Raw genomic sequence first — 26266 nt, forward strand, 5'->3', positions numbered from 1 at the left:
ATTTTTGATGAATGGAATTGTGAAACTCCCAAGAATGTCTGAATTTAGTCTTTTGTTCCTGATTTTCTTGGAATTTTTTAGTTACTTTGTCCTAGGCCAGCTCGATCTGTGCTCAGGTCCATGTTCTCCCACTTTGTGGGTGCTAACCAAGTACAGGGTAGTCCTTCCTGAGGAAATCCCAGCCAGCCTTTCCTGGCTGTGACTGAAAGGGGCGATCCAAGCGCAGGTTTCCCATCTCCTGTGGGATTGCACCAATCCCTGTCTGTAGGGGTTTTGCTTTTGGATTCCTGGCTGTTGATGGGACACGTGGCAATCTTTCCAGCTGGGTGCTGCAGAGGGGAGCCTGAGGTTCTGGCAACCCAGGCAGGCTGTGCTCAGAGCCACGCATTGCAGTGCAGAGCGATGCCTCTTTCCTTAGCAGTAACTCGTTGTGAGCATGTTCCTGTTAAATCCTGTGACCGCGGCTGTATGTGGTTTTGTACTCAAATTAAACCAGCACGAGCCTGTTTTGTACCAGGGGTGTTTGAGGCTCTGTTTTTCTCTCGATGGGATGTTCCATTGTAGCCCTCGCTATCAGCTTGGCTTCCCTTGCGCATCTTCCCCTCGCTCAGCTCTGGGCTCTTTCATGTCAAGGTCACTCCTGGCAGTCCTCAGGACCACTCCAGCTCACGGTGCCTTTGTCACCGGTATTCTGTTAAGTACCTGGCCAGGGTAGGGAATGCAGGGGCCAAGCAAAAGCTACAAAGCAAAGCTACAAAAGCAGTTGTTGGGGCTCTCAGCAGCAGGACAGCTTTACACAGGCTCGTACCCTGCCCGTGTCATGGAGCTGTCACCCTGCTTCTTTACAGTGGCTCTGGAGCTGTGTGTCAAGGCCAGAGTATGGGCTGTGTGTGGTGCAGTAGGGAGCTGGGGAATTGAGCCCTGACTGCAGATGTGTAGCATGGCCAAGGGAGATGGGGAGAGGGGAGGCTCAACCCCCCTTGTTTCTTCAGCTCTGATTCTTGTGCACAGTGCATTGCTCCTGGAAGTCTGAGGTTCAGATGGATGGGGATGTGGGGCTCTGAGTGAACCTAACGTGATTCGGGCTACCGGTACAACCAAACATGGCCAGAGGATGCTTGAGGCACGTGGATGCTGTGCGTGGTTGTGCTCTGCCTGTGGTGGGAGGGTTGGAAAGGAAGGAGTGCAACTGCTGCTGTGCCCCCCGGGGAGAGGAAGGCTGTTGGACTGATGAGGCTCAGGAATAACAGTGTGTGGATCAGGTGGTCCTGCAGAAACAGAGGCCGATAGAGGCACATCCTTCAAACCAAACACAAACCACCACAAACCTTGCACACCCCCCCAGCTCTTGCTGTGCATGGGCTGCACTTTGTGTCTTTGTGGGAAGAGCTACTGGAGGAGGATGGCAGCGCACGCTGTCCAGGTAGGCGCTTGTGGGGATGAATCCCTGTTCCCCCTCCCGAGGCAGCTGCTGTGCAAAGAGCGCAGGGGTCCAAAGTCCCCTCTGAACTGCAGGTGCCTGCTGGGTGCAGGAGGCTTTGCTGTGGTGCAGTGCAGAGCCAGCCCTGTGGGGGTGTGGGGTGTGCATGTACCTAGGGAAGAGGATTTGCCTTTCCTGGCCCTACTGGTGCTGGGTGTGTGAGAACCGCAGTGATTACAGGAGCAAAAGGACAGCGCCTGATTACTCTGCCAAGATGAACACAAGCCCTAAGCTCATTAAGGGGCTTGGCCTCTGCCTGCTGGGGAAGGATCACGTCAGTCCCTGGCCATTCGGAGACCGCTGTGCATTGCTCCAAGGCTTTGCCTCCCTCGGACAGCCCAGCCATGCTGGGGACCCTGATGACAGCGCTCTTCTTCGTGGTGAGGGCGTTTGGGCAGGTGAGTGCGGGCAGCCTGGGGCATTCATTGCTTCCCGTCTCCTTCTGTGGGTTACCTGGTGGAGGGAGGGCAGCAACGGGCCCTGGCCCTGCTGGGTGGTGGGGGGTGCAGTGGGAAATGTCTGTGCCACTGTGAGCTGCAGCACAGCTCTGAGCCCTGGCTCTCCGTGCAGGGAGAGGAGGCAGAGCCCCTGCTTGCCATGGTGGGCATGGCCTGCTCTGCCTCCCTAACCCATGGGGCTGCCCATGCGCTGTGCAGAGCTGTGTGGCCTCAGCTCTGCAGCCCCACTGCCTCAGGATGAGCCTTTCTCATCGGTGCGGTGCCATAGCACACACTGAGCATCACCGCGGCTGCTCGCTGGTGACGTCTATGGAGACGCAGCTCTTTCGGTTGTTGTTCTGCTTCTGTCCTCTTACCTGTGCCCACCCTCTGTGTGCCCAGCTGGGGAGCAGCCTGTTCCGTGAGGAGCCCCTGCCATACCTCGTGTACCAGCCCCTGCCCTGGCAGATCCAGTGTGTGACCCAGAGCCGCCGCTCCAGCCGGGACAGCGAGGTGAGGGCTGGCATCGCGATGCTCCTGGCGCCCAGGGATGTGACCGTAGGGGCTGCTTGGGGCAGTGGGCAGAGATCTTCTTTTCCCTTTAAAGACAGAAATCATGGTGATGCCTGAGGTGGGATAAGCTGGAAAACGTAGGAAAGACGTTTGCAGACAAATTCAAGCCTTATTTTTAGAGATGAGAATCTCCCCTGGCAGAGCTGACATCCCAGTGCCACAGTGTCATGGTAGGGGACACAAACCCCGCAAGTCTGGTTCCAAGCTGATGGCAAATACAGGTCTGGTGAGGCCTGTGCCAATGTGCATCCTCAGGTGCTGCCAGCGCATCCCAGATGTGGTTTTTGATACAAAGCTCTCCTGCTTCTCTTTGGAGGGCTTTTAACAAACAGAAAGTAACCAGGGAACAGCAGTGAGTGTGTTTGAGGTTCCTAAAGGGATGGATAGTGGTGAGCTTGGCAAGGGGGCTGTCCCTTTTAGAGCTTCCCAGCTGGCCTGCGGGGACTGTTCTTGCTGCCTCTGCCCGGGGTGTAACTGACTGCGCTGTATTTGTGCTCTCTACCTTTCTAGAGAGGCAGGAGCTCTCGGCACAACAGCATCTACTCCATTTCCGGAGAGAAAGGTGAGTACGGAGCAGGCGGGGAGCCAGCCCTGCACAAGTAACATGGGAAGCGCATGGCTGTGACTGCAGGATGCAGCAGAAGAGCAGGAATTGCCATTCCTGGGCCATTTGTGGCCTCTTCCTTCCAAAAAATCTCTCTGACATTGTTAAGGGGTATTTTGGAAGATGATTATTGAATCTGCAGTATCAGCAGGTGGAGGCCCCAGTGAATAGACATCATCACACACATACATGGGTGCATGTGCTCCCTGCCTCTTCCCATGAAACCTGCCCATGGGATCGCGTGTGTCGCTGTCCCCCAGACCAGCCCCTCTTCCTCTCCTCCCCCTCTCTCCTCCTCACTCCTATCTCCGAGGCTCTGCCAAAGTCAAGCACCCAGCAAAGAGGATTTGGTGTTTCTATTCCCAGTGCAGCTCGGGCAGCAGCCGGATGAAGGAGGTGACGTGCAGGGGGGGCTGAGCTGTGATGTTCCTCCTTGGTGCACGGACCAGTACCTCTGCTGTGGGGGTCTCACTGCCCTGGGAGCGGTGACAGCCCCTGCGCTGACAGCAGCACTTATCCTGGTGCAGCAAACACGTGTAGAGCATCACAGCCCCGGTGGCAGTGCAGGACGTACATCCCGTGTATCTTGTTGAACAGGGCAGGAGGGAGCTCATTCCCAATGCACCCCCCTTTTATTCATCCTCCTTTACTTTGCAGTTTCTTTTAGGCTGTGAATAAAAGCGGGTTCAGGTGAGTTTATGGAGCAGCATCTGGCACACGGGTTTCTGATGGCTGCTCGGGGGGTGCTTAGCAGTGACAGGCTGGCTGAAAGGAGCGCTGCTGAGTGCCTTTGATTCAGCTCCTGTTGAATTTCACAATACTTCCCTAATGCCACATTAAGTGCGAGGTGGGGAGGGCTCCCATTTGTCAGCGTGAGAGCTTTATTGCTGTACGGTGCTGGGCTGTTTCCTAATCTTATTTGTGTGTGTGAAAGTAAGTGAGCATCATACTCGGTGATTAAATGTGGGGAAGCTGAGGTCTTCGGGGACTAAAGCTGCGTAAATAGAGGGCTTAGCGCTGCCAGGGAGGATGGGCTCTTTCCTCTGCCTCCTGGTGCCTGCAGATGTGCTCTGGGAGACAGTGAGATTGTGCTTTCCTGGTGGGGACCCTCCACCCTCCTGCCTGTGGGTGCCCTGCAGGGGCCTGTCTGACCCCGTGGTACCTTGTTTGTCACCCCAGGCTGCGTGACCCCCGATGCCAGCAGCCAGTTCTTCAGTGACCCTTCTGAGAAGGCGGCCGTCACCATCCAGACCCACTTCAGGAGGTACCAGCAGCAGAAGCAGGAGAAGAAGTAGCTGCGTTGGTGGCCCGTGCCCTGCACTGTCCCTCCTTTCTGTCTGTTCTGTACCCCAGAGATGCGTGGCTGCGGTGACTGAACCTGCTCCCCATTGCGTAGCGTTGTGTAGGTGTGTGCTCTGCTGCTCAGAGCGAGATCTCTTTCCTGACCAGTCCTTCCCCAGCACTGCCTCCTTGGCCACGGCGCAGGCTGAACCTCAGCACCCAGGGAGTGATGTGCATTGACAAGCCTGTCCTCGGTGGCTGCAATGGGCCCTGCACAGCTGATGGTGATCATGGCTGGCTCACTGCTGCCCAGCTGGGGCTTGTTTTGCCCTAAAACAGCCCTGCCCTGGGCCTCCATGTTCACTCTGCCTCTGGAGCTGCATGGGATGATTGCGTTTGTCCCTGCTGCAGGAGCCAAGGGATGTGCTGTGGGAGCTGAGCCCTGGGTGACCATGAGCTGATGTTGCTTTTCCTGGGGAGAGCTGCTTGGGGTGCTGGGGTTTGGAGGAGGAATGGGGTTTGGGGCTCTTTCTCCTGGGGCTGCACCCGTTGAACCTGCCCTTATCCAAGTGAGGCTCCTTCCTGGGACATTCCGGTGTTTGGGTTGGTGCCTGCTGTTGTCCAGTAAAGCTGAGCAGAGATTTGCTCCCGGTCTGGTGCTCCCGGGGCAGGACCACAGGATTGGCTTGGTCTTAACATCCATTTAAAGTGCTGGCTTTTGGAGGGGGCTGAGAAAGAGGGAATATGGCAGCTGTGGGCCAGCAGGGAGATGGGAGGTTTGCTGTGAGAGGCTGGGGAGGAAGAGGTGGGTGCTCTGTGGGAGTGGAGGGGAAGGATGGAAGAGCTGCTGGCTGTGAATGGCGCTGCTCCAATGGCTTGAGTGTGGCCCCACTGCCGCTTTGCCAGGGCTGATCTGTACCCTTAGAGCCCTTTCTGTCCTTTCCAGCCACTGAGGTCCTCAGTGCAAGGGCTCCATCCCCAGCTGCACCCACTTAACTTCACAGTGGAAGTGCTGGTGTTTGGTTGGGCTCAGCTGGTGCTGGTTGTGGTTGGCACTGAGTGCTGCCCGCAGGGCTGGTGATGGGTCTGACACCATGGTGATGGGACCTGTGCTGTGAGCAGCCTGGTGCCAGGAGGTGGGTGCTGTGTGGGGTTTGCTGGAGCTGGTAAATGAGACCCTATCCCAAATCCAGCACATTCCAGGGCTGAGCTTGGTGGGGTTTGTGCAGTGTGGTTTGAATGGACGTTCCCCTTCACCTCCTCATTTATACCTGGGCAGCAGCGTGGGGAGAGCCTGCTGCCATGAAGGGCAGGGGTCAGGTTTGATGGGGGTCTCAAGCCTGAGAGCTGGAAACATGGACTCTGCTAAACCATGCAAAGCCAGGGCTTGGAATGGCTGGGGAAGGGGAGGGAAGGGAATTCTTGCTAGGGTGCAGAAGGAAATCTCTACTAGCCAATTACAATAAAGATGTACTAATCTGTGTTAATCTATTCTTCTGCTTATCTCACTAATCCCCTTGCTCTCGCAGCTGAGAGCAGGCTTGCCTTTTCTTGCCTCTTCTATTTAAACCTGGGGTTGGCATGGCAGAGCTGCTGCTGTGACACCCCTTCGGGGGGGGGGGGGGTGGCACTTGGTGCTTGTTAAAACCTGCGCCACGTCGAGGTGCTGAAGCCAAATGTGCACTGGGCTGGGTTGGAAAGGCTTGGGAGAGGCTGCTTTGCACTGGTCCTGCGGGAGGCACAAGGGGCAGGGTTGGTGTTAGCCCTGCATGGCTGCTTTAAGGTAAGGCAAGGAAGTTCTTCCGGCTGCAAAGCCTCAGCACTCAGCTGTGCGTGTTCCACACACAAAATCCAAGTGTTCCTTGTGTGCTGAGTCGGAAACTCGCCGTGCTTGTGTCTCCAAGAGGCTGTTAAAGTGAATGAAGAACAAAAGCCATGTGTAGAAATAAAAGTGATTCGGAACAGATCCAGGGCTTCGTTTGAATAAAGAAAGAAAAGCCAAGCCCAAGGTGTGCACTACAGGAGCAGCCTACCTCAGGTAATGTCACCAGCAGCACCGGGCACTGTTTGCATGTTAATATTTGGGTTGCTCATTAAAATTGTGCTGAGTTTGGTTGTCACCGGGTTAAAACAGCAGCTCTATCATAGGGAAAAATAATGAGGGACATGAGGTGAAATTCCCTGCATGGGTGGTACAGCTGGTAGTGTCAGTGACAAGAGGAAGCCTACCTTGGCTGTGGGAGAAGATGAGATGGAGCCAGTGGGTAGCAAGCGTGGATGGATAAGGGATGAAAACAGGAGTTTAAAATGACAGGGAATAAGGAGATGAGCGCAGGTAAGGAATCAGAGCTCAGAGAGCACCAGAGCCTCCTCTGGAAGGCCCAGTTCTACCTTGGGCAGCCAAACCAAGTGGAGCCCCCCTGGACCGCAGCAGCAGTGGCTGGTGCCTGCGTGTCAGAGCCCCCAAGCTCCCCCGTTTGTGCCATAGGGGATTGTCTGCCTGGGCTGGTGCTTCTGCTCACTGACACGGAGCACTGAGGAGTGCTGGGGAAGCTCATGTGAGTTGTGTTGTACTTCTGCTTCTCACTGCGCCAGAGGGCATGTATGCATGTATATATAGGTCATAAGTATATGTGTGAGTATAGGTATCTGTATAAGATATCACTCTCTTGGTATGTTTGTTGTAAATGCATGTATAGTAGCTTCAGTAATTGAGCATTGTTGGAAGTCCTGTGATTCGCTTTGCAACTGCAACCTGCTGCTACGTGATGTTTGTAACCCTTTAGATGAGTACCACTGGCCAGGTCTGAGGCTAAGCCTAGATCCAGGCACACGGATACTCCTCTGAGAGGGAGGTTTAGAGAGCAAGGGGGTCTAGGCTGAATCTTGTGACCCTATGTTTCTTTCCTTAGGCTCAGCATTTCCTTTTCATCCTTCAATCTTTCCCCCTTAAATTCCATTAGACATAAACCATTGCCCAAGTCTGGGACTAGGACTAGATCCAGCCCCACCTCTGCTCCATCAGGAGCTTAGAGAGCAAGGGGGTCTGGTCTGAACCTCGTGACTCAGCGGGAGAGTCTCCCTCATCCCTTTGTCCCTTCTGTTTCTACACACACCAATCACTTCAGCCCAATCCTGTATAAATCACTGCCAGTTCTGTCACAATCTCTTGGTCTGTATTAGAGGGAACCTTGCCGTGGCATTGTGTTGAATCACAGTGGTATAGATGTCTGTGGAAAGGAGTTTTGCTGATGTCTAAGGGTGAGTTACGCTGTGTTAACGGCTTGTGCCACGATGACCTTGATGGGAAGCAGACACTGCAGCTCACTGCACCGCACTGGATTCGACAGCTGTGTGCTGTGCGTCACCCCTGCACTGTGCATCACTGCCCTGCTGCAGTTCAGCTACGGCTGAGGACAAGGGCGCTGTGCTTCACCTTCTGTGGCTGTGCAGCATCAGGAACAAGAGCCCTTCTCCATGCATGGCACCGGAGCTGCACTGCTGTACCAGGGCCGTGGTGGAGCTGGGTTGGGGTTTGCTGTCCTGCACTGCGGTTCCTCTTGGGCTGGAGCTAGACTGCACTTACCGGTGATGAAGTGGCACTGGGGTAGCTGCTGAGGCGTCCTGCTTGGTGCTGCCCTGTGTAGAATCCTGCTCCCATCCCATCTTTTCCCTCCTCCGCAGGTTGGCTCAGCACAGCGGGGAAGCAGGCAGCGGATTTACCTGGATGTATCTGCGCTGCCCTGCTGCCCAGCCCTCGCACCACCTAAATCCCTGCTCGCGTTCACAAACACCCGCGTATAAACATAACCTTTATTGCACACAGCGCTGGGCTTTTTTTCATAGAAAAAGGTATTAACACATAAGCATTTGCAAATTGAAGCAACTCCTGCTGTTTTCAGAACAGTAAAATAGCATGCAATGTCTTGGAGACGTTCCTCTTCAAAACCACCAACGAGATCGGGGGGGGGGGAAAGTCGCTGAGTCTTTCCTTGTGCCCTTTCAAAATGATGTGAAATATATATATATGTTTACATATATATTATATTTTTAAATCTGTAACAGCAAATTCTTTGTGCCCTGGTTTCTTTTTCTGTTCGGAGAAGAAGAAAATAGCTTCATTTATACAAAAGAGTCCTTTTATGTACAAGTTTGTTAATTAAATATAAATGGCGCAGGGAAACGAGCAGCATCCGTGGCGGGCGGTCTCTGCGTGGTGCCTACACCAGCGTGTAGGACTTGGAGTAGGCTCCAGCCCCCTGTTTTTGAGACCTTCCTACCCCCGATGTGCTCATTTCTAGGAGCGAGTCCCTGGAGCCCCCCACTTTGGAGTGCGTGGGGCCCCGCTCGGCAGCGGGGGGCTCGGTGGTGGCGGGCGCTGGCGCGGCGCTGGTGCTGGGCGCGGTGGCGCCGGTGGTGCTGGGCATGGGCAGAGTCCTCTGAGGTAAGGTGGTTGCGGCGGGGGCCGGCGGGGGCAGCCCCAGGGGCTTGGCGCCGGGCTCCAGCGTGAGGTGCCGAGCGGGAGCGGGGTAGGCCCGCGCCAGCCCGCGGATGGAGGCTTCCCGCGGCGGCACCACCGGGCACGGCTCGCTGCCCGGCTTGCGGAAGAAGGCCTCCGACTTGGCGTAGAGAGGGAGGTTGCAGTAGTCACCTGCGAGGGGAAGAGGAGAGCGGTGAGGAGCTGCGGGACCCGCTCGGAGACAGGGATGCATCCGCTGTGCAAGTGATGCTAGAGGACCCTATGGTCCGCATAAAGTGTCCTAATCTCAATTTCTAACTAATCGATTATTTATCACGTAGTGAAAACCACCCCACTACATTAAAAACCTGTTCCTTTATACACAAGTTATTTGTTACCCTGTAGTGAACTAGAGCTGAAACCATGTCTATTGCATTCTGTCACATGAATGTTACAAGGCGGTGGTGTTGAGGGTGGTGTACGACATTGTGCTCTGTAACACAGCTATGGTAATGAGACATCTGTAATGTATTTGGTGTAAATATTTGTACTGCATGGTAACCTGTGTTAGAGTGCACGGTGCTCGTCACTGTCGTGGGGTATGTCATGTCCAGCGCTACACTGTGCTTCTGGAAGTTATATTTATGCTGTATCAAAATATGTATTTCACAGTGTTGTGTGATACAGCACTAGATACAGCACAGACCTGTCACTGATGTTGTCATTAATCCCTAAACGTAAAGGTGGATGGGGACGTGTACCTGTGTAAAATCCTGCAGGATTAGATCGCCTTAAGTGCGCTATAGCACAAAGCAAAGAGCAGGGCTGTTTGTTGTACTATATGAGGGCCATGGTTTACTGGTGAACTTGGCAGAGGTGGGCTCATCTCAGAGGTGTTCTGCAAACTAAACAGGTCTATGATTCTATGTGCTGTAACTAACCTGTTTGTAATGCTGTACCAACACATGCCAGTCTGTCTCATGCTCTTCTGACGCTTGCTGTAGGCTAGTGTGCGGTATATTGTCTAGTGGGTACTGTATTGTCTAAGCTGAGGTAAGGATCACATTATACCCTATATTACAGATTGTGCTTGCTGTAGAAATTATCATCACAAACAGAAACCATTTGTATTGCATCTCTAGTGTGATGGATGAAAAAAAGGGGGGGGAGAAGAGCTATCGGGGGGTTAAAGGAAGTTAGTTTCAGCAAGGAGGAGATGTGTCTTCTAGGCAATAACAAGCAATAAGGGGGGGGGATGGGAAATAAGGGAGAGGAATACAAGTGAAAAACAAACATGAAAAAACAGGGAGGGATAGGAGGGAACTGGAATGGAGTATTTACTAAAGAATAAAAACTAAAACGGGAGCGAATGCACAACCAATTACTAAGTGTCAGGGCAGATATGAGGTAATACTGAACACTGGGGAAAAGTACTGTATTAGGGGCTGGGAATAAACACCAAGACATTGGGTGCAATGCTTATCAGACTGAGGAATGGGAATAAATACAGAGAAAATGGAAGGAGAAAAAGGAATGAAATGGGATGAGAGCAAAGGAGAGGAGCAATTGGAGAAAAGCAAAGGAGGGAGGAGGAAAACTGAAGAAAAACAAAGAGAACTGAGGGGAACTGAGGAGAAAAGTGAATTTAAGAGATTTTAAAAGAAAAGAGGAGGTTGAAGAGAATTTAAGAGAAGAGAAGAAAATGAGGAGAAGCGAAGAGAACTGAAGAGAGGTAAATTGGGAAGAATTGAAGATAACTGAAGCGAATTTAAGAGAAGACACTGAGGACAATTGAGGAAAACAGATTCTCTTCAATTTTCCTCAGTTCTCTTAGATTCTCCTCTCCTCTCTTAGGTTTGCTTCAGTTTTCCTCAATGTCTTAGGAGAATTTAGGAAAACTGAAGAAAACCTGAGAAGAGAGGAGAATCTAAGAGAATTGAGGAAAGCTGAAGAGATTCTAGGAGAAAACTGAAGAAAACCTAGGAGAACAGAGGAGATTCTAAGAGAGAAGAATATTCAAGAGAATTGAAGAGCATTGAGGAGAATTGAAGAGAACTGAAAAGAATTTAACAGGAGATTTGTAGAGAATTTAAGAGAACTTAAGAGCGTTGTAGAAAATTGTAGAGAAGAGAAGCAGAATTGAAGAGAAGAGACTTTAAGAGGAGAATCAAAGAGAAGTGAAGAGAATTTAAGAGCAGAATTGTAAGGAATTTAAGAAGAGAATTGAAGAGAACTGCAGAGCATTGAAGAGAACTGAAAAGAATTTAAGGGAAGAATTGTAGAGAAGAGAGGAGAATTGAAGAGGAAGAGAAATCAAGAGGAAGACAAGGAACAAAGGGAAGAGGAGCAAAGAGTGAAGAAACGTGAGGTGGAGAAGAATGCAAAAAGTAGAAGCTGAGGAGAGGAGAAAGAATTGGAATAAATTAATGAGATTTTGAGGGGGTTCTATGGGGATCTTTTCTATAGTGTGTTGGGATCTGGAAAAGATTCCGGTAGAACTCGCAGCAATCTATCAGCAATTCCAACAGAAAACTTTACAAAACCTATATACAGAATCATAGAACAGTTAGGGTTGGAAAGGATCTTAAGGCCATCCAGTTCCAACCCCCGTGCCATGGGCAGGGACACCTCACACTAAACCATGGCACCCAAGGCTCTGTCCAACCTGGCCTTGAACACCACCAGGGATGGAGCATTCACAACTTCCCTAGGCAACCCATTCCAGTGCCTCATCACCCTTATAGTAAAGAACTTCCTCCTTATATTTAACCTGAACTTCCTCTCCTGCTCTCCGCAGTGTGTTTAACTGGTGTATTTGTCTCTGCATTCCACAGCACGTAACCAGGATGCTCACGCATCCGCACGACTTACTCTTGCTGGCGCGGTGCGGGATGGGGACGGCCACGCTCTTGCCCCGTTCGCTGTCCTGGGGCTTGGGTGGGGAAGCGGTGAAGCGGCAGATGCCGGGCTCGGACGGGGTGCTCATGGAGGTCATGCTGTCGGCGTTGTCCGTCGTGCCCGTGGTCATCTGGTCTGAGGAGCTGTCCGAGATGAAGCACTCGGTGATCTCAAACTTGGCGTGCTGCAGCTGCTCCTCCAGCTTTGCGTGCTCGTAGGCACGTGCCAGCTCCTCGTAGGTAGAGGAGGCACTCTCCGTCGACACCATGCTGTTGCGCCCCTTGTCTGGGGAGGAGAGGATGCATCACATACCTGGGAAGGTCTCCCTGGCCCGGGAATGCTATTTTGTGAGAGTTGCCGTATTGTGAGAGTGGCTGTCTGTCCCCAGAGCAGGGCATGACCGTGCTGCTTGGGAGCCACCACAGAGCTTCTGGAGGGGACCAGGAGACCTGCACATACCTATGCTCTCCTCCCATCAGATTACTTGGAGCTCAAAGGCTCAGAGCAGAGCCAGGGACACCACTGCCAGCTGCTCTCAGAGAGCACAAGAGCCACAGGCCCATTACCTGCACTTGTACGATTTATCGCAGTGCTCAGTCCTCACTGGAAACACCAGTACATGTGTCAGTGCTGCTGCTTTCAGTCAGTAACATGCAGCTTTTGCACTGGAGTGATGGTTCAATGATCCCATTGACTAACAGCAAACTGTTTCTGCTGTCACCCCAAACTCACAGGCTGGGCACCACCAATGAGCCCATGGACCCCAACGATGGGAGCTCCTGGCGCTGCCGTACCAGTGTCCTGAGAGAGGCTGGCGCTGTAGCTGTCGCTCTCGGTGACGGTGATGCCGTGCTGGGAGCCCACTGTCCTCCAGTCCGAGGTGAGGGTCCGTGCTGGCGTGGACGCCTGGCACTTGGTGAGGGTCCACTGGCTGGAGTACCGGTTGCGGGTGCTGTGCGCAGACTTGACGCTCTTCCTTGACACAGGGTCTAAGGCACGGAGGTCCCAGTGTCACAGGGGGGCTGTGGCTCACCCACAATTGCCTTGTGCCCGTATCCACGCTACTCCCAGCAGCCCAACCCCAGCCACTTACTGGTGCCGGGGCGGATGTCAGACATGTCGATGAGGGGCCCCGTATTCTGGATCAGAGCAGGATGATGCAGCGAGACACCCGTGCAGAAGCTCTGGGGATTCACTGCCTGGCTGAACTCTGTGTCAGTCACTGGGATCGTGGCTTTGTCATCCCCTGGGGGGAAGAACTGGAACTCAGATCTCTTGTATTCCCCAGGACACCCAGGGATGGGGGATTTGCCTCCAGCCACAAGATGCAGCCAAGGAGATGGCAGTAACACAAGCGGAGCAGGACCCACAGGCTGCATCCTGCCTGCCCCAGGGGAGGAAGAGGACAGCCTGGGGACACCGCAGGCTCCTCAGGGCCATGGGATGGCAGCCTGCATCCCCTCTGAGGACAGGGGCTCCACGGCACAGGGAACACAGGGTCCTTACCGAGCTGTTTGATGCCCTCCTTGTCCTCAATGAGGAGCTGCACCCGCGGGATGTCGATGTGCAGGCGGGGGCCCTGCGGGGGCCCCTTCACTGGCGTGTCGAAGCTGCGGTTGTTCTTGCTGTGAGGTAAGAGGGGACGCACACCCGGCCGTTACTGGGGAGAGCAGGGCTGGGGCTGGCACCAGCAGCCCACCCGGGGCTCAGCTCCGGGCAGCCGGGAGCTGCTGTGCTATCGAGACACCAGCACAACCTTCCCGGTCTGAGCCCAAGGAGGGCTGGAAGCGAGGCAGGGCTGAACCTGGGCTTAAAAGCATTAAGGATGGCCCCCACCAGCCAGCCTTCCCCCCCCACCTGCAGCTCAGACCTACCTGATCAGCATTTCAGCCAAACTCTTGGCATCTGTGCAGGAGACACAAACAAGAGGGAAAGGGGTTGGGTTTGGTTGGGTTTTAAGGTGTTTTAAGCTGTTTAAGGATTTTTTAAATGTTTTTTTTTTTTTTTAGGCTGTTTTAGGGGTAATAAGGATGCTTTTAGGGGCCTACAAGGATGCTGGGGAGGGACTCTTCATTAGGGAATTAGTGATAAGATAAGGGGTAATGGGTTCAAACTTAAACGGGGGAAGTTTAGATTGGATATAAGGAGGAAGTTCTTCACTGTGAGGGTGGTGAGGCACTGGAATGGGTTGCCCAGGGAGGTTGTGAATGCTCCATCCCTGGCAGTGTTCAAGGCCAGGTTGGACAGAGCCTTGGGTGCCATGGTTTAGTGTGAGGTGTCCCTGCCCACGGCAGGGGGGGTGGAACTGGATGATCTTAAGGTCCTTTCCAACCCTAACTTTTCTATGACTCCATGCACCAAGCCAGTCCAGGAGAGCACAGCTCTGCACCCTGCTCCCATGCACCGTATGTGCCCCATCTCACCTCGAAGCCTCTTCAGCCGCTTCTCCTTCCTCTTCTTGCGGATGATGAAGAGCAGCGCTACCCCCAGCGTGGCCAGGATCACGGGGCAGGCGATGGTGAAGAGCTTCTTGACGTCGTCGCCCTCCCCTTGCGCAGACTTGATGGGTGGGATGGTGCCTGTGGCAGGGCGCGGGTGGGCGCAGGGTCAGTGCCACGGGAGCCCCCTCCTCGCCATGGTGCCCACCCCGTCCCCACTCACTGCCGTCGTAGTCCAGCGTGGCGAACTGCGCGCTCTCGTTGCCGCAGCCGGCGCTGTTGCAGGCCTTCATGCGGAGCTCGTACCAGGTAGCCTCGCGCAGCTCCGTCAGGAACACCTCGCTGGAGCTGTTGGTGCGCAGGCTCTGCCAGCCCCAGTTGCCCTTGGGCCGGTATTCCAGCACGATGGCGGTGATGGGGCAGCCCCCGCTGCTCCAGCCCTGCAGGTTCAGCCTGGCGTGCGTGGAGTTGATGTGGGTGAAGAGGTGCTGGTCCTTGCTGAAGGAGGGCTCTGCGGGAGAGGAGCCGTCAGGAGGGATGCGGGAGGGAGGGCACCACAGGGACCCCATGGGACAGGCTCACCTCTGCCGTGGGTCTTGGCCTCGATGATCTCGCTGATGCGGCCGGCCCCGACGCTGTTCTTGGCCGCCAGCTTCACCTTGTACCAAGTGCCGCACTTGAGGCTCTCCAGCTTGAAGGAGCGCTCCGAGGAGCTGATGAACACGTCCTTCCACTCCTCGCTGTTGTCCACAGAGTACTGGAGCACGAAGCCTGTGGGAGCAAGGATGGGGTGGTCACCTCCGGGCACACAAGGTTGATTTAATGGTTGGACTTGATGATCTTAAAGGTCTTTTCCATCCTAGCTGAGTCTATGATTCCAGGCAGGGCAAAAGAAGGGGTTACCACAGGGGTACCCTGCACCCACCTTGGGGACATCCCATGGCAAAGTCCAATGCACCCCTGCAGTGCCAAGGTGCCTGTTACACACCAATTCCTGCCCAACTGTGTGCACGTGAATGGTGATGGAAACACAGCCCTGCACTCCTACGCTACTGACACAGGTCACAGTTAGCCCAAAACCGTTACCAGGGAGAGCTGCTGCCCTGCAGGACTCTGCCTGCATCCTGAGTAGAGGTCAATTCATGTCCCTGCTCTGCCCACCACGCAGGCCAAGGCAGGAGCCATGACCCAGCACGGCCCCTTTGCTCTGTTATAAACAAGAGTGTGAAACGTGATTGAGCGGTGCGAGGCTATAAAGGGAAAGGCAGAATGAACTGGCTCCCTTGGGAAGCTGCTGGGAAGTTGCCTCTGTCACTGCGCACCGCCTCCTCTCCCGTGATTAAGGGGAAGCACAGTGTGTCCCAGGTGAGCAAGCCTGCTACACTGCTGACAACAAGACGCCTGCAGACGGCTTGCAGGGTATCCCGGGAAGAGGCTCACGCTCCAGGCTTTGGGCAAGGGATACGCACCGGGAACATCGGCGCTCCCCACGGCAGCACATCTCTGCTGCCCAACTGCTCTGGCCTCTTTGGCTGCACAAAACCCCAACCTCTGATGGTGCATTGACAGATTGGGCTATGCTTGCAGGTTATTTTGCCAAACCTCAAACAAAAATAGCAGGGAGCAGAAGGCTTCATTCGTCCTTTGTGGTGCATCACAAGCTGCACAGTGCAGAGCTTGCAGGACCGCTCTGTGTGCTAGCACCACCCGGGTACCACTGCAGCAATGCCAAAGGACCCATGTGAAGGCAGGCATGTGCCTTTCACCAGCTCTGCCATCATCCAGCTCTGGCAGAGTGCTGTTAAAGGAAGTTATGCTCTTCACACCCACCCAGCACCAAGGCTTCCCTATGGCTGGACCGTCCCAGGGTGGCACAGGTCTCCCCACCCACATGCTTTTCCACCCATGTCCAAACCAGCTCTGCTGCCCCACACCACCCACAGCGCTGGCACCCGTTATTTATTTACCTTGGACATGCAGCGTGGTTTTAATGTTTCTAATCCAATTATAACCAAATTTATCAACAGAGTCCGCTGGAGTGAAAGGCTGCTGGCTGGGGAGATTCGCTTGTAATTACTTTCATGCTTTTAATTAATTGTAAGCGAGGTCTCCTTCCTCGCTCCCTGCTCCCCCCTCCGTGTGCAGCTGCTTCAACGTATAATTCATGAGATGAGTTAGAGCAGAAAGGAGGCTCTGGAAAGCAGGGATGCTCCTGGAGCCCGCCAGCCTGACAGCAACTGCAGGGGGGACAAATCCTGCCCTGATGGGATCAGACTTGCACAGTGCTGGGGAGGCAAAGCAGCCACTGGGGCTGGGGCTGGCCACCAGCACCTGAGCAATTATAAAGACCTTGCAGCCCCCTTACTAGGACCAGCAGCCTTCTACAAGCTAAGGAGCATCAGCCTTATTCTGGAGTGTTTCCAAGAGGGGGAAACTGAGGCACAAACACACAAGTGCATGCGCAGCCTGAAAACATGCACCATGGGCCTTGCCCCAAGTGCCAGGGCCAGAGGCACCCTCTGCTCTGGGACGGGTGCTGTGGTGCTGGTGCTGTCGCTCACAGCAGTCATACCTCGGATGGAGCTGCCCCCGTTGTCCCCAGGAATCCAGGCCAGTGTGATGGATGACGCTGAGGTCTTGGACACGGTCAGGCGGGGCTGGTCCGGGGGCACTAGGGAGGAGGAAAAAGCCCATTAGCATCATGCATGCTGAAAGTGCCCTGTATTGTGCCCCCTAAAAGAGGAAACACCAACAGGAGCCTGGGACCGTGAGTGCCAACCCTGCAGTGTTTTACCCCACCAAGGGCAGTGGATGAGCCAGAGCACAGCTCATTGTGCTGTCTGGGAGATGGAGCGTGTCCCCTTGCTCCCAGATGCACCCATGGGACCATAGGCTCCCCCTCAGCCAGCGCCCCTCACCTTGGACCAGCAGGTTGATGATGATGGTGTCGAAGCCCCACGTGTTGGTGGCGGTGCAGGTGTAGTACCCCGAGTCCTCCGCTTTCACCGAGCGCAGCACCAGCGTGCCGTTGGTCTGGATGAGGCGATGGCCATCCACCGTCACCGGGATGGCAGAGTCCTCGCTGCCGGCAGAGGAGAGGGCACATCAGCCACGCACAGCACAGCAAGGCTGACAGCCCCCGGGCCGTGACAGCACCCTCGGTACCTGTCCTTGGTCCACTTGATGGCAGGGACCGGCTCCCCAACAGAGTTGCATGGCAGCCTCACATCCTTCATCCATGGGGTGGTGACGGTGCCTCCAAAGGAGATGATCTTGGCAGGGGCTTGGGGGCAAGGAGGAGGTCAGCATGGTGGGCAGGCCCCATGCATGGACCCCCCTCACTGTTAACCAGACCTGAGACTGCCCAGGCACGAATGATCCCAGGCTGTCCCCTGCTGCAGCCAAAGCAACCCTATGGACAGGGCTCAGTGGAGCCAGGGTGCGTGTCCCCCCAGGTACCTTTCCCAGCAGGCTCGATGGTGACCTTCTCGCTGATGTTGCCGCGGCCGGCGGAGGTGACGGCAGCCACCCAGAGCATGTACTGCTGCCCGCGGTTCAGGTGCGCAATGCGGTAGAAGAGCTGGTCAGGGCTGGTCTCGTACTCGCTGGGGGCCTGTGGAGAGGGATACAGGAGAAAGTACAGCCTCTGGGGGACCCTCACCTCATCACCCTCAACTCGGGCACCCCAGGAGCATCAGCAGGAGTCAATGCAGGCCAGTGCAGTGCTTGAGGTATCAGCAAGGAAAAGCTGCCTGGGGGCCAGCTGCCTGCACCGGGGCAGCCCCAGGATCCCCAACCAGGGTGTCCTCATCCCATCAAGGTGCTGCGGGTTTGCTCCCAGGCAGCGGTCTGGCTCTGCCTGGGTTCCTCAGTGTACACCGGCCAGTGTTGTGATGTCTCCAGGGAGCCCGAGGATCAGATGGCTTGGTTTGGCTGGCACAGCTTGTTCCTGGGTAAGGACGCACCCCTGGCTACCCACCGAGCTGCAGCGGGAGCCGGGCACCAAGGCAAACCCTGGCCAGGCTGCCAAAACCCCTCTGTGGTCGCAGTGAGCAGCCAAAACCCTGCATGGGCTCACCTCTTGCATGGCCCTCAGTGGCTGTCCCCAACCCCATGGTGGTACTACATGGATACAGAGGCTGTGCACAAGCACCATGACCAATCTCCATCCCATCAGGGTCAAAACCGTTCTGCCCCAAGCCCAGCCCTGCTCCACCACACTGGCACCAAGCAAGGGCTGTGTTGCTCCCCTTTGCATGGGATGGATGCCACATGGGTATTTGTGCATTCACCATCCTCAAACGCGTGCCCTTGCGGGGCCCACAGATGTAAAAGCACCCCACAAGCAGACACCCGTGTGAAAACTAGATATGATACATCAGTTTTTTTACCCAAATGACAGTTTTGACAAGATGCCAAGAAAACAATATCGGATCCCAGCGGTTTTACCAGTTGCTTTGATGAAAAGATTATGTTGCCCTGGAAACCAGAGGCTCACATAGTGAAATGAGTTTGAGAAAGAGCTTTTGATAAGCACTAGTCTGCAGACCTCCCATCAACCTCTCCCTCTTCATGGAGTGATGGGGCCAGGTTTCACTTGTTTCATTTTCAGTCAGCTGCTGGCACATTTCCCTTTCTGAGGAGGGTAGATGCCAGAGAAAGGGAGCAGACAATGGGACCATGCCTTGATGCAGTGTCCACTGGTGCAGCTCTGCACTGCATGTGCCCAAGGTGCCTTTGCTGCTGCTGCTGCCTAGCATCAGCCCCCCCTCCCATTCCTGCTTGGCCAGCTCTGGCACACCCTGGTGATTCCCCATCCCCATCCCCATCCCCATCCCGTACCGGCTGCCCGGAGCCGGGGCTGGAACAGAAGATGGTGTACTTCCGAATGATGCCATTGGGCTTGGCTGGTGGCAGCCAGGACACCACCACACTGCTGGCAGAGGATGGGACAGCCTTGATGCCGGCCGGGGGACCTGGAACTGGAGAAGGGAGGAATGAGGCAGAGCCGGTGCTGGGAGGTCTCTGAGGTCTCTGCAGCCCAGGCTCTGGTTTATAAACGTGATTGGCTTTTAATGGCATCTCCTGAATCTGCCTGAGTGGCTCAGCCGTACCCTGCTTGCTGTGTTCCTGCAGCATCTGGCTCCTTCCAGGACACCACAGCAGCCCGTGGGCCCAGGAAATGCTCTGCTACCGAGCTAATGGCATTAAAGTAGGGCAGGCAGGGGTGTAAATATTTAACTACCCACGCTTAGGGGAAAGGAAACAAAAGGGAAAGGGAAATGCCCTGCCCATGGCTGTGCACAGGGGTTTCCTCTGGGATCCCTCAGCATCCCAGCCCTTCCTTTGTGGGTACAGCACTGTGGCACAAGCAAGTGCTCCCATCCCCTGGCATCGGCATGCTGCAGCCCCAAGTGATGCCAGCAGGAGCCAAGCGGGCTGGGGGCAGCACCACTTACTGTCTTCCTTGGTCTGGATGTAGAGCACGCTGCTGCGGACGCCGTCGCCAGCCTGGGTGTACGCCAGCACCTGCACGCTGTAGTTGGTGAACTTCTCCATGCCCCGCAGCTCCACGCGCTCCCGCGTGGTCGTGATGTTTTGCATCTCACCCCACTCTGCGGGGACACAGGTCCCGTCAGCCCCGTGCCACCACCCGCCCGCGTCCCCCCCACCGCCCAGCGCTCACCTCCATCCATGTAGAGGGACCAGAAGATGACCCGGTATCCCTTGAGCACCCCGTTGAGGGTGCTGCGTGGTGGCTCCGACCAGGAGATCACGGCCACATCCGATGTGATGGAGATGGCCCGCACGTTCTCGGGAGGCTGGCTGGGAACTGAGGAGGGGATGAACGGGGAGGACATGGTCTGATGTAAAGCATCCTTGCCCATAGCAAGGAGGCTGGAACTGGATGATCTTAAGGTCCTTTCCAACCCAAACCATCCTATAGTTCTATGGCAATCAGAAGGGAGGCATGTGCCTGGCAGATGCTGTGCTGAAGGAGCTGTGTCCCACGGGTCAGCCACCCCAACTGCACCCCATCATGCTGCTGCTCCCCCCCTTCCCCAGCTGCTCGAGCCCCTGCCCAGTACACTGTGCACTATGTGTTTGTTTGCCTCCAATGCACTGTTTCACTCCTCCTGGACCACCGAGGTGGGTGCAAGCCTTGTGCTCATAGGGCCAGGGAAGCTGCCGGGACACACTGTGCTTCCCAGCGAGGAGAGAGTGGGATTGCTGGCTGGATGCGAGGTAATTAGCTCCCATTGCCCCCTAAGAGGTAACTTTAATTTTTATGAGCATTTAAATGATAATATATCACCGTAACGATCCGCTTTGAAAATGGTTATTGTTTCATATTACTTAGGTGCAAAAATATAAGCACCATGTAATTAGGGACAGAGTATAATAAACTAATACAGATCGTCCTTTTGAACAAAATGAAGGTAATATAATTACGGAAAAGACACTATTGCTAAAACAGGGGCCCTTGAATACCCCAGGAGGAGTGCTAATGCAGCCAGGAAATGATCATGGTTTGACAGGCTAACGAGAGCCTTAATTAAGTATGAAAAACTGTGGAGCAAATGCACCACAAAACTTTTTCCTCCTTGTTTTTAAAAGGGCTGAGGCCTTCAGCGATCCTCCCCCGACAGAAACCTCCCTGGCACTGTGGCAGCGTCCAAATCCACCTTGAAATCCTGATGGCACCAGAAACCTGGTGCTGAGGGTGTCCCGGCACCCCCAGGGAGCATGCACACACATGCAGTCAGCCCAGAGCTGAACGCTGCTGGTGGGCAACAACCTGCTTAGGACAGGGCAGGGAGGCCCCAAGGTGGGATTTGGTACGGGGAGCAGGGAAACCACCTGGAGCAGGGATGGATGGATGGATGGATGGATGGATGGATGGATGGATGGATGGATGGATGGATGGAGGGAGCCTTACCGTCCTCCAGCGTGGTGGCATTGATCTCGCTGGACGACGGCCCCGTCCCAGCGCGGTTGAACGCCTGCACCACCACCCCGTACTGCGCGAACTTCTTCAGGTTGTCCAGCGTGTAGACCTCGCTGTCGCCCGTGGCCTTCATCTCCACGATGCTGTACTGCCCGTTGCTGCCCGGGCTGTTCTCCCGGTAGCCGATCTGGTAGCCGCGGATCACCCCGTTCTGCAGCTCCTTCTTCGGCGCCTAAAGGGTGCAAGGGGCAGCGGTGTCAGGCAGGGTTCCCCTGCCCCGGCCACCTCTGCCCAGCAGCTTTACCCAATGCTCTCAGGTTTTCTCTCCCCACACAGCTCTCGGCTGCACATGCTTAGTGACAGAGCAGTGATAACAAAGGTCCAGCTTCCTTGGAAGAGAGGAAAGTGATGTGCACCTCCAGCACCATTCCCTGACTGCAGTAGCTCAATGGGAAGAGGAAAAAGCCCTCACGTCTAACAGCCTTAAAAATGTGCAAGGCCAGGTTGAGATCGATCTTAACAATATTTCTCCAAAGCATTAAGAAATCAATAGGGGTGATTGCAATTTGATGTCACAAAGCCAGGAAGATCCATCTTGCTGAAATACTCTTCAACCGAAGTGACTTATCTTTCAAGTGAACTTTATCTTTCCATTAATCTGTTTTTCAGTGCTGAAGGGGAGGGGGGGAGAAGCTGGAACCCCAAATTTATTGACTTCCCGGTTCGTTACGAAGTCCTAACTTTATAATCAATTTTATTTTTCATTAGGCAGCTTTGGAAAAATAAATCCAATTCTAAGTTTTATTGATCTCTGCTCCAACACTTCTCAACCCCATGTCTGGCCTTTGACATATTTACCCTTGCTCCCCGATGGACAGCCTATGAGATAACGAGCTTGTTATATATTGTGATGAATAAAGGCCCTGTGCAACGAGCCGAGCTCACACCCAGCCTCCAGGTCTTCATTTCATTGTACCACTGACACAAGGCCAGCTCCCAGCACAAGCCACCACTGCAGAGGCTCAGGATGGCATCTGCTGCTGCCCAAGGGCCCACGCCCAGGGATAGCCCATGCACCACCCCAGCCCTGCTCACCTTCCAGGTAACTTGGATGCTCTGGGATGTCATCGGCTGCAAGGTGACATCCATTGGAGGCCCATCAGGAGCTGTGGAGAGACAGACCAAGGGAGCACGTTGAGCAGCATCAGGGAAAGGACCTTCTCATCAGGAAAGACTGGCTCCTGGAGAGCTGTGCCACAGCCAGATTCACCATACAACCCTGCCCGCCAGCCGCTGTGCCCCTGCTGGGAGCGGTACCTGCTTCCTCCGTGCTGATGGTGAGCTCCTTGCTCGGCTCGCTGCGCCCGATCTTGTTGAAGGAGTACATGCGGATGCTGTACACGGAGGCCGGGTGCAGGTCCACGATGTTCGCCTGGTTGATGGTCGGGGAGATGTTGCGCGTAGACTGCTTGAATTCCCAGGAATCTGGCAAAGCGAGGCGGGAGGATCAGCATCGGCATCCCACCCTGGGGTCCGCAGCACCGAGAGAGCCATGCTCAGGTAGGTGAAGGCCCCAAGCACCTCCAGCTTTCATCTCCAGCCTCCACGGAGAGGTGCTGCTTCCCCCTCCTCGCTGTTGTGCAGGCTGGGGCTGGCTCTTGCAAATATTGTCTCTTTTAATATTCCCTTTCAAATGCTCCCATCCAACAGAAATTAACATATTTCATTAATGCCGCTCTCTCCTTTCTTCATCAAAGGCACTGGGATGCAGACTATTCCCCCGGAGGTCCCAGGACACAGCGGCCGCAGCGCAGCCCCACGGGGAAGGGAGGAGAGGGGAGGGTGGCCGTCACCTACCTGACTTGTTCTTGTACTCGATATCGAAGCCGGTGATGATGCTGTTGCCATCAAACCGCTGCGTCCATCGCAGGTTCATGCTGCGGGCCTTCACCTCGCGGATCTCCAGCTCTGGTGGGTCAGGGGGCTCTTGGGGACACAGGGGCAGGTGAGGGGTGGCAGGGAGAAAAGCCTCCAGGATCAGGGGATGCCCACAGAGAGGCTTTGCACCCAGGGGCTAGCACATAGAGGAATGAGTACCTTGGACGGTGAGCTGGATCAAGCCTCTGTCCTCGCCATAGGAGTTGATGGCATGACAGGAGAAGAAGACCGAGTCCCCACGGTCAGCTGGCTTCAGCTGTGAAGGTTTCAGGGAGAGGAGAGGAGCCAGTTCAGGCTGAGCTGCCCTGAACACCATGCCCCTGCCTTCCCCCAGTGCCGCAGCCTGCTCCCAGCCCTGCAGGACCTGTGCCCATGGAAGCAGGTCACCCTCCAAACCTCCCATCCCCTGGCTCAGACCCATGCAAGGCACCAGGCAGCCCAGGCGGGTGCGGGACCCAAGCCCTCACCTTGAGGGTGGAGATGACCTCGTCGCCGTTGTCCTTGGTGGTGATGGCGTAGCGCATGTTGCGGTCGGGGTCGATGACGGTGTCGCCCTTCTCCCAGCGGATGATGATGGGCCGCTCGCCCCGCGCCGTGCAGTTGAGCTCCTTGGTCTGCCCCTTGATGGCGATGGTGGTGTTGGGGTGGGAGGTGATCATGGCCGGGACTGCGGGGAGGTAGGGTGTCACCGGGGGGACACTGTGGCTGCCCAGTCCCAGCACAGAGCCCAGTGGGGTGGATGCGGGTCTCAGCAGGAGGCCACGCAGCCCGGAGCGGAACCGTCTCGCTGCATTATACAGCTCAGCATCATAAAATAATGAAGCAGATAAATTTTATAATGCATAGCATTACACCGGGGTAGACAATAAAACGTGAAAGACAAATAACCAAGCGCGCACCATAATGAAGAGAAAGCCTCCAGTCTGAGACGTGCGGGTATGAATTATTGACTAAGGTTTTACACTCCCGAGGATGAGAGGAAGAATGTTTTCCATCACGGATTTGCATAATTCACTCATATAAACCTGGGCAGAATATAGAGTGCCATTTCACATCAGCAAGGCCGCCTTTGCACTGCAGATACCACTGATATTTTTTTACCCATAGCCACCCCAATACACAAACGAGGATGACGGGGACCCCCACACCACGCTCACCGCCCGATGGGCTGCAGCACCCCGCGTGGCTGCATCCCATGGCTGCCCAAGCAGCATGGTCAGGAATGCCCCTTGGTGCTGCCAAGCACCCACAGCCCTGGCATGAAGCTGCCTCCTCCTGTCCCCGTGTGCTGCAGCAGCACTTCTTGCTGTGAGGGGTGGCTGTAACTTCCCCACAGGCTCACTGCTCCTAAGCCAAGCCCTGGTGCTGCCCCTGTGCCATGCAGTGGGACACCGCTGGTGTGCACCATGCAGGGGCCATGGGCTGGGGGGCCAGGGCAGCCTGGGTAAGCAGGGAAAAATGTAATGCATAAACAAACAGCGCTGCTGAGTCCCACAGTAATATATGGTAATGACGATCCGCAGAGGCAACACACACTGGTATAATGGGACACAAGAGGCTCTAATGAGCTACGACTTCTCGGCTTTCTGTGGCAATGTAATTCAATTAACAGCTAAGGAAACCTTTCCTCCCCAGCTGCTGGTGTTTGTGGGGTGCAGGGCAGGCACCCACATGGCTGGGACAGGGTGATGCCCGGTGTGGTGCCCGTTGGCAGTGCCCCATAGCAACCCTGCCCCAAGGGCCTGCGAGCAAAGAGTAGGGATGCTGGGGCAGTGCTCGGACACACAGTGCAGGGCATGGCAAACCAAGGGCTACAAGGAACAGAGCAAGGCTTCTCCTGGCTCTGCTCCATCCTGTCCTAAGCTGCACACCCTCTTCCCTCAGCCCCAAGCGGCTCTGCCTGCCTGCAGCCCGATGCCAGGGCTGTGCCAGGGAGAGGGGCACTGTTCCCCTGCATGCAGCCTTCCTCTAGCCCAAGCTGAGGCCAGTGCAGTGCAGAGGGCGTGCATGGCCACAGGGGCCAAAGGGGCAGGACAGAGCTGCAGCAGCCGTGGAGGCACCAGCCCCTTCCCAGTGAGCAGCAGCCTCAGGAGAGGAGCTCTGTTTCAGGCTGTGCTTCGCTGAAATGCATTTATTGATGTTTGATTACAAGCAGCTCCTTGGATGCAAACATATCAACCTCCCTCAATTGCCGTGGTCCCAGGAGAGTGGCACGCAGTCCAGAGCAGGGGAAGGAGAAGAACAAGCCATAAGAAAACTCCAATCAGCCACACAGACAGCGCAGAGGCAGCACCTCTTGCACTCCGGTACTGGACACGTGCCCTAGAGCAGCAATGCTGCTCACAGAGGGACGGCATCACTCGGGACTGACCACAGGACCCTCCGAGGGCTGCACCTCTGGGTGCAGCGACATCAGTAATGCTGGTCCCTGGCTGTCAGAGCCAGGTCAGTGCTGCCATACAGACAGGCTTCCCTCGAGCAGAGCCTCCGATGCTTTCTGTCCTCCCCATGCCCCATGCCCAGCCCTTGCCACTGCCCTGCCGAGCATCGCTTCCTTGTTAACAAGGCCCTGACAAGAGGCTGGTCCTGCTTGCTGGGCAGAGATAAGCCTGGCTACAGAGAGAGTCACCAGCTCGCTCTGACACCCTGCATGGGGCTGGGGCTGCTCTGCAGCCCTGTGGTGACAACTGAATGAGAACAGTGACAAGGGTGACAAGGGCTGTGCCTCCCTCGCCCCCCTCTCTCTTGTTTGGAGCCGGCTCTGTGATGTTAACTTGATTGCGCCCATTTCAGCTTCCTTTCTACACTGATTAGCTGAGCTCCACCTGAAGCATGAGATTAATTCAAATTGCATGGAAGCAATCAGTTATGCTCTTGCTGTACGGCAGCACACCTCCAAATACGGCTGTGCCCATGACACGCAGGCAGCTGCCCTTCTTCCAGCACCCCAGCCAGACCCACTCACCCAGCACCACGGCACCAGGGAGGATGGATTAGAGGATCCCCCTCTCCAAGCATTGCCACCACCCCGGCAGCGCTGCACAACCGGGATGTGACCCTGTCCAGCCCACATGCTCTGCTCTCAACACCCGGGGAGGCACGCAGCCATGTGCTAAATGGCATTTATCACGCACCAGTGCTCTCCTCACCTGCGCCCCGTGTTCGCCCAGGTTCACGTTCCCATCCTCCAGCATTCACCACCTTACAGA

General features: G+C 55.3%; 1 protein-coding gene across 3 annotated transcripts in view; it reads right to left on the minus strand.

Moving 5' to 3' along the window:
* Positions 1-8173: 8173 nt before the first annotated feature.
* The window catches only part of DSCAML1 (DS cell adhesion molecule like 1), a 93858-nt gene continuing 75765 nt past the window's right edge, over positions 8174-26266 (minus strand). For all 3 annotated transcript variants that reach the window (XM_057432018.1, XM_057432019.1, XM_057432020.1), the window contains 22 exons: positions 23525-23724; positions 23217-23313; positions 22977-23105; positions 22437-22604; positions 22215-22285; positions 21111-21351; positions 19857-20003; positions 19630-19785; positions 19013-19152; positions 17630-17783; positions 17336-17453; positions 17089-17252; positions 16743-16841; positions 14753-14941; positions 14394-14681; positions 14156-14311; positions 13607-13637; positions 13239-13357; positions 12826-12978; positions 12527-12721; positions 11706-12017; positions 8174-9026 (listed from right to left, as the gene is read on the minus strand). In XM_057432018.1, coding sequence (XP_057288001.1) covers positions 8596-9026; positions 11706-12017; positions 12527-12721; positions 12826-12978; positions 13239-13357; positions 13607-13637; positions 14156-14311; positions 14394-14681; positions 14753-14941; positions 16743-16841; positions 17089-17252; positions 17336-17453; positions 17630-17783; positions 19013-19152; positions 19630-19785; positions 19857-20003; positions 21111-21351; positions 22215-22285; positions 22437-22604; positions 22977-23105; positions 23217-23313; positions 23525-23724 — 3758 coding nt within the window. In that variant the 3' untranslated portion in view covers positions 8174-8595. The remainder of the gene's footprint in view (positions 9027-11705; positions 12018-12526; positions 12722-12825; positions 12979-13238; positions 13358-13606; positions 13638-14155; positions 14312-14393; positions 14682-14752; positions 14942-16742; positions 16842-17088; positions 17253-17335; positions 17454-17629; positions 17784-19012; positions 19153-19629; positions 19786-19856; positions 20004-21110; positions 21352-22214; positions 22286-22436; positions 22605-22976; positions 23106-23216; positions 23314-23524; positions 23725-26266) is intronic.

Source organism: Pezoporus wallicus, unplaced genomic scaffold (assembly GCF_028554395.1).
Source record: "Pezoporus wallicus isolate ANWC-B61680 ecotype Strahan unplaced genomic scaffold, APGP_CSIRO_Pwel_v1 scaffold_8769, whole genome shotgun sequence".
NCBI lineage: Eukaryota > Metazoa > Chordata > Aves > Psittaciformes > Psittacidae > Pezoporus > Pezoporus wallicus.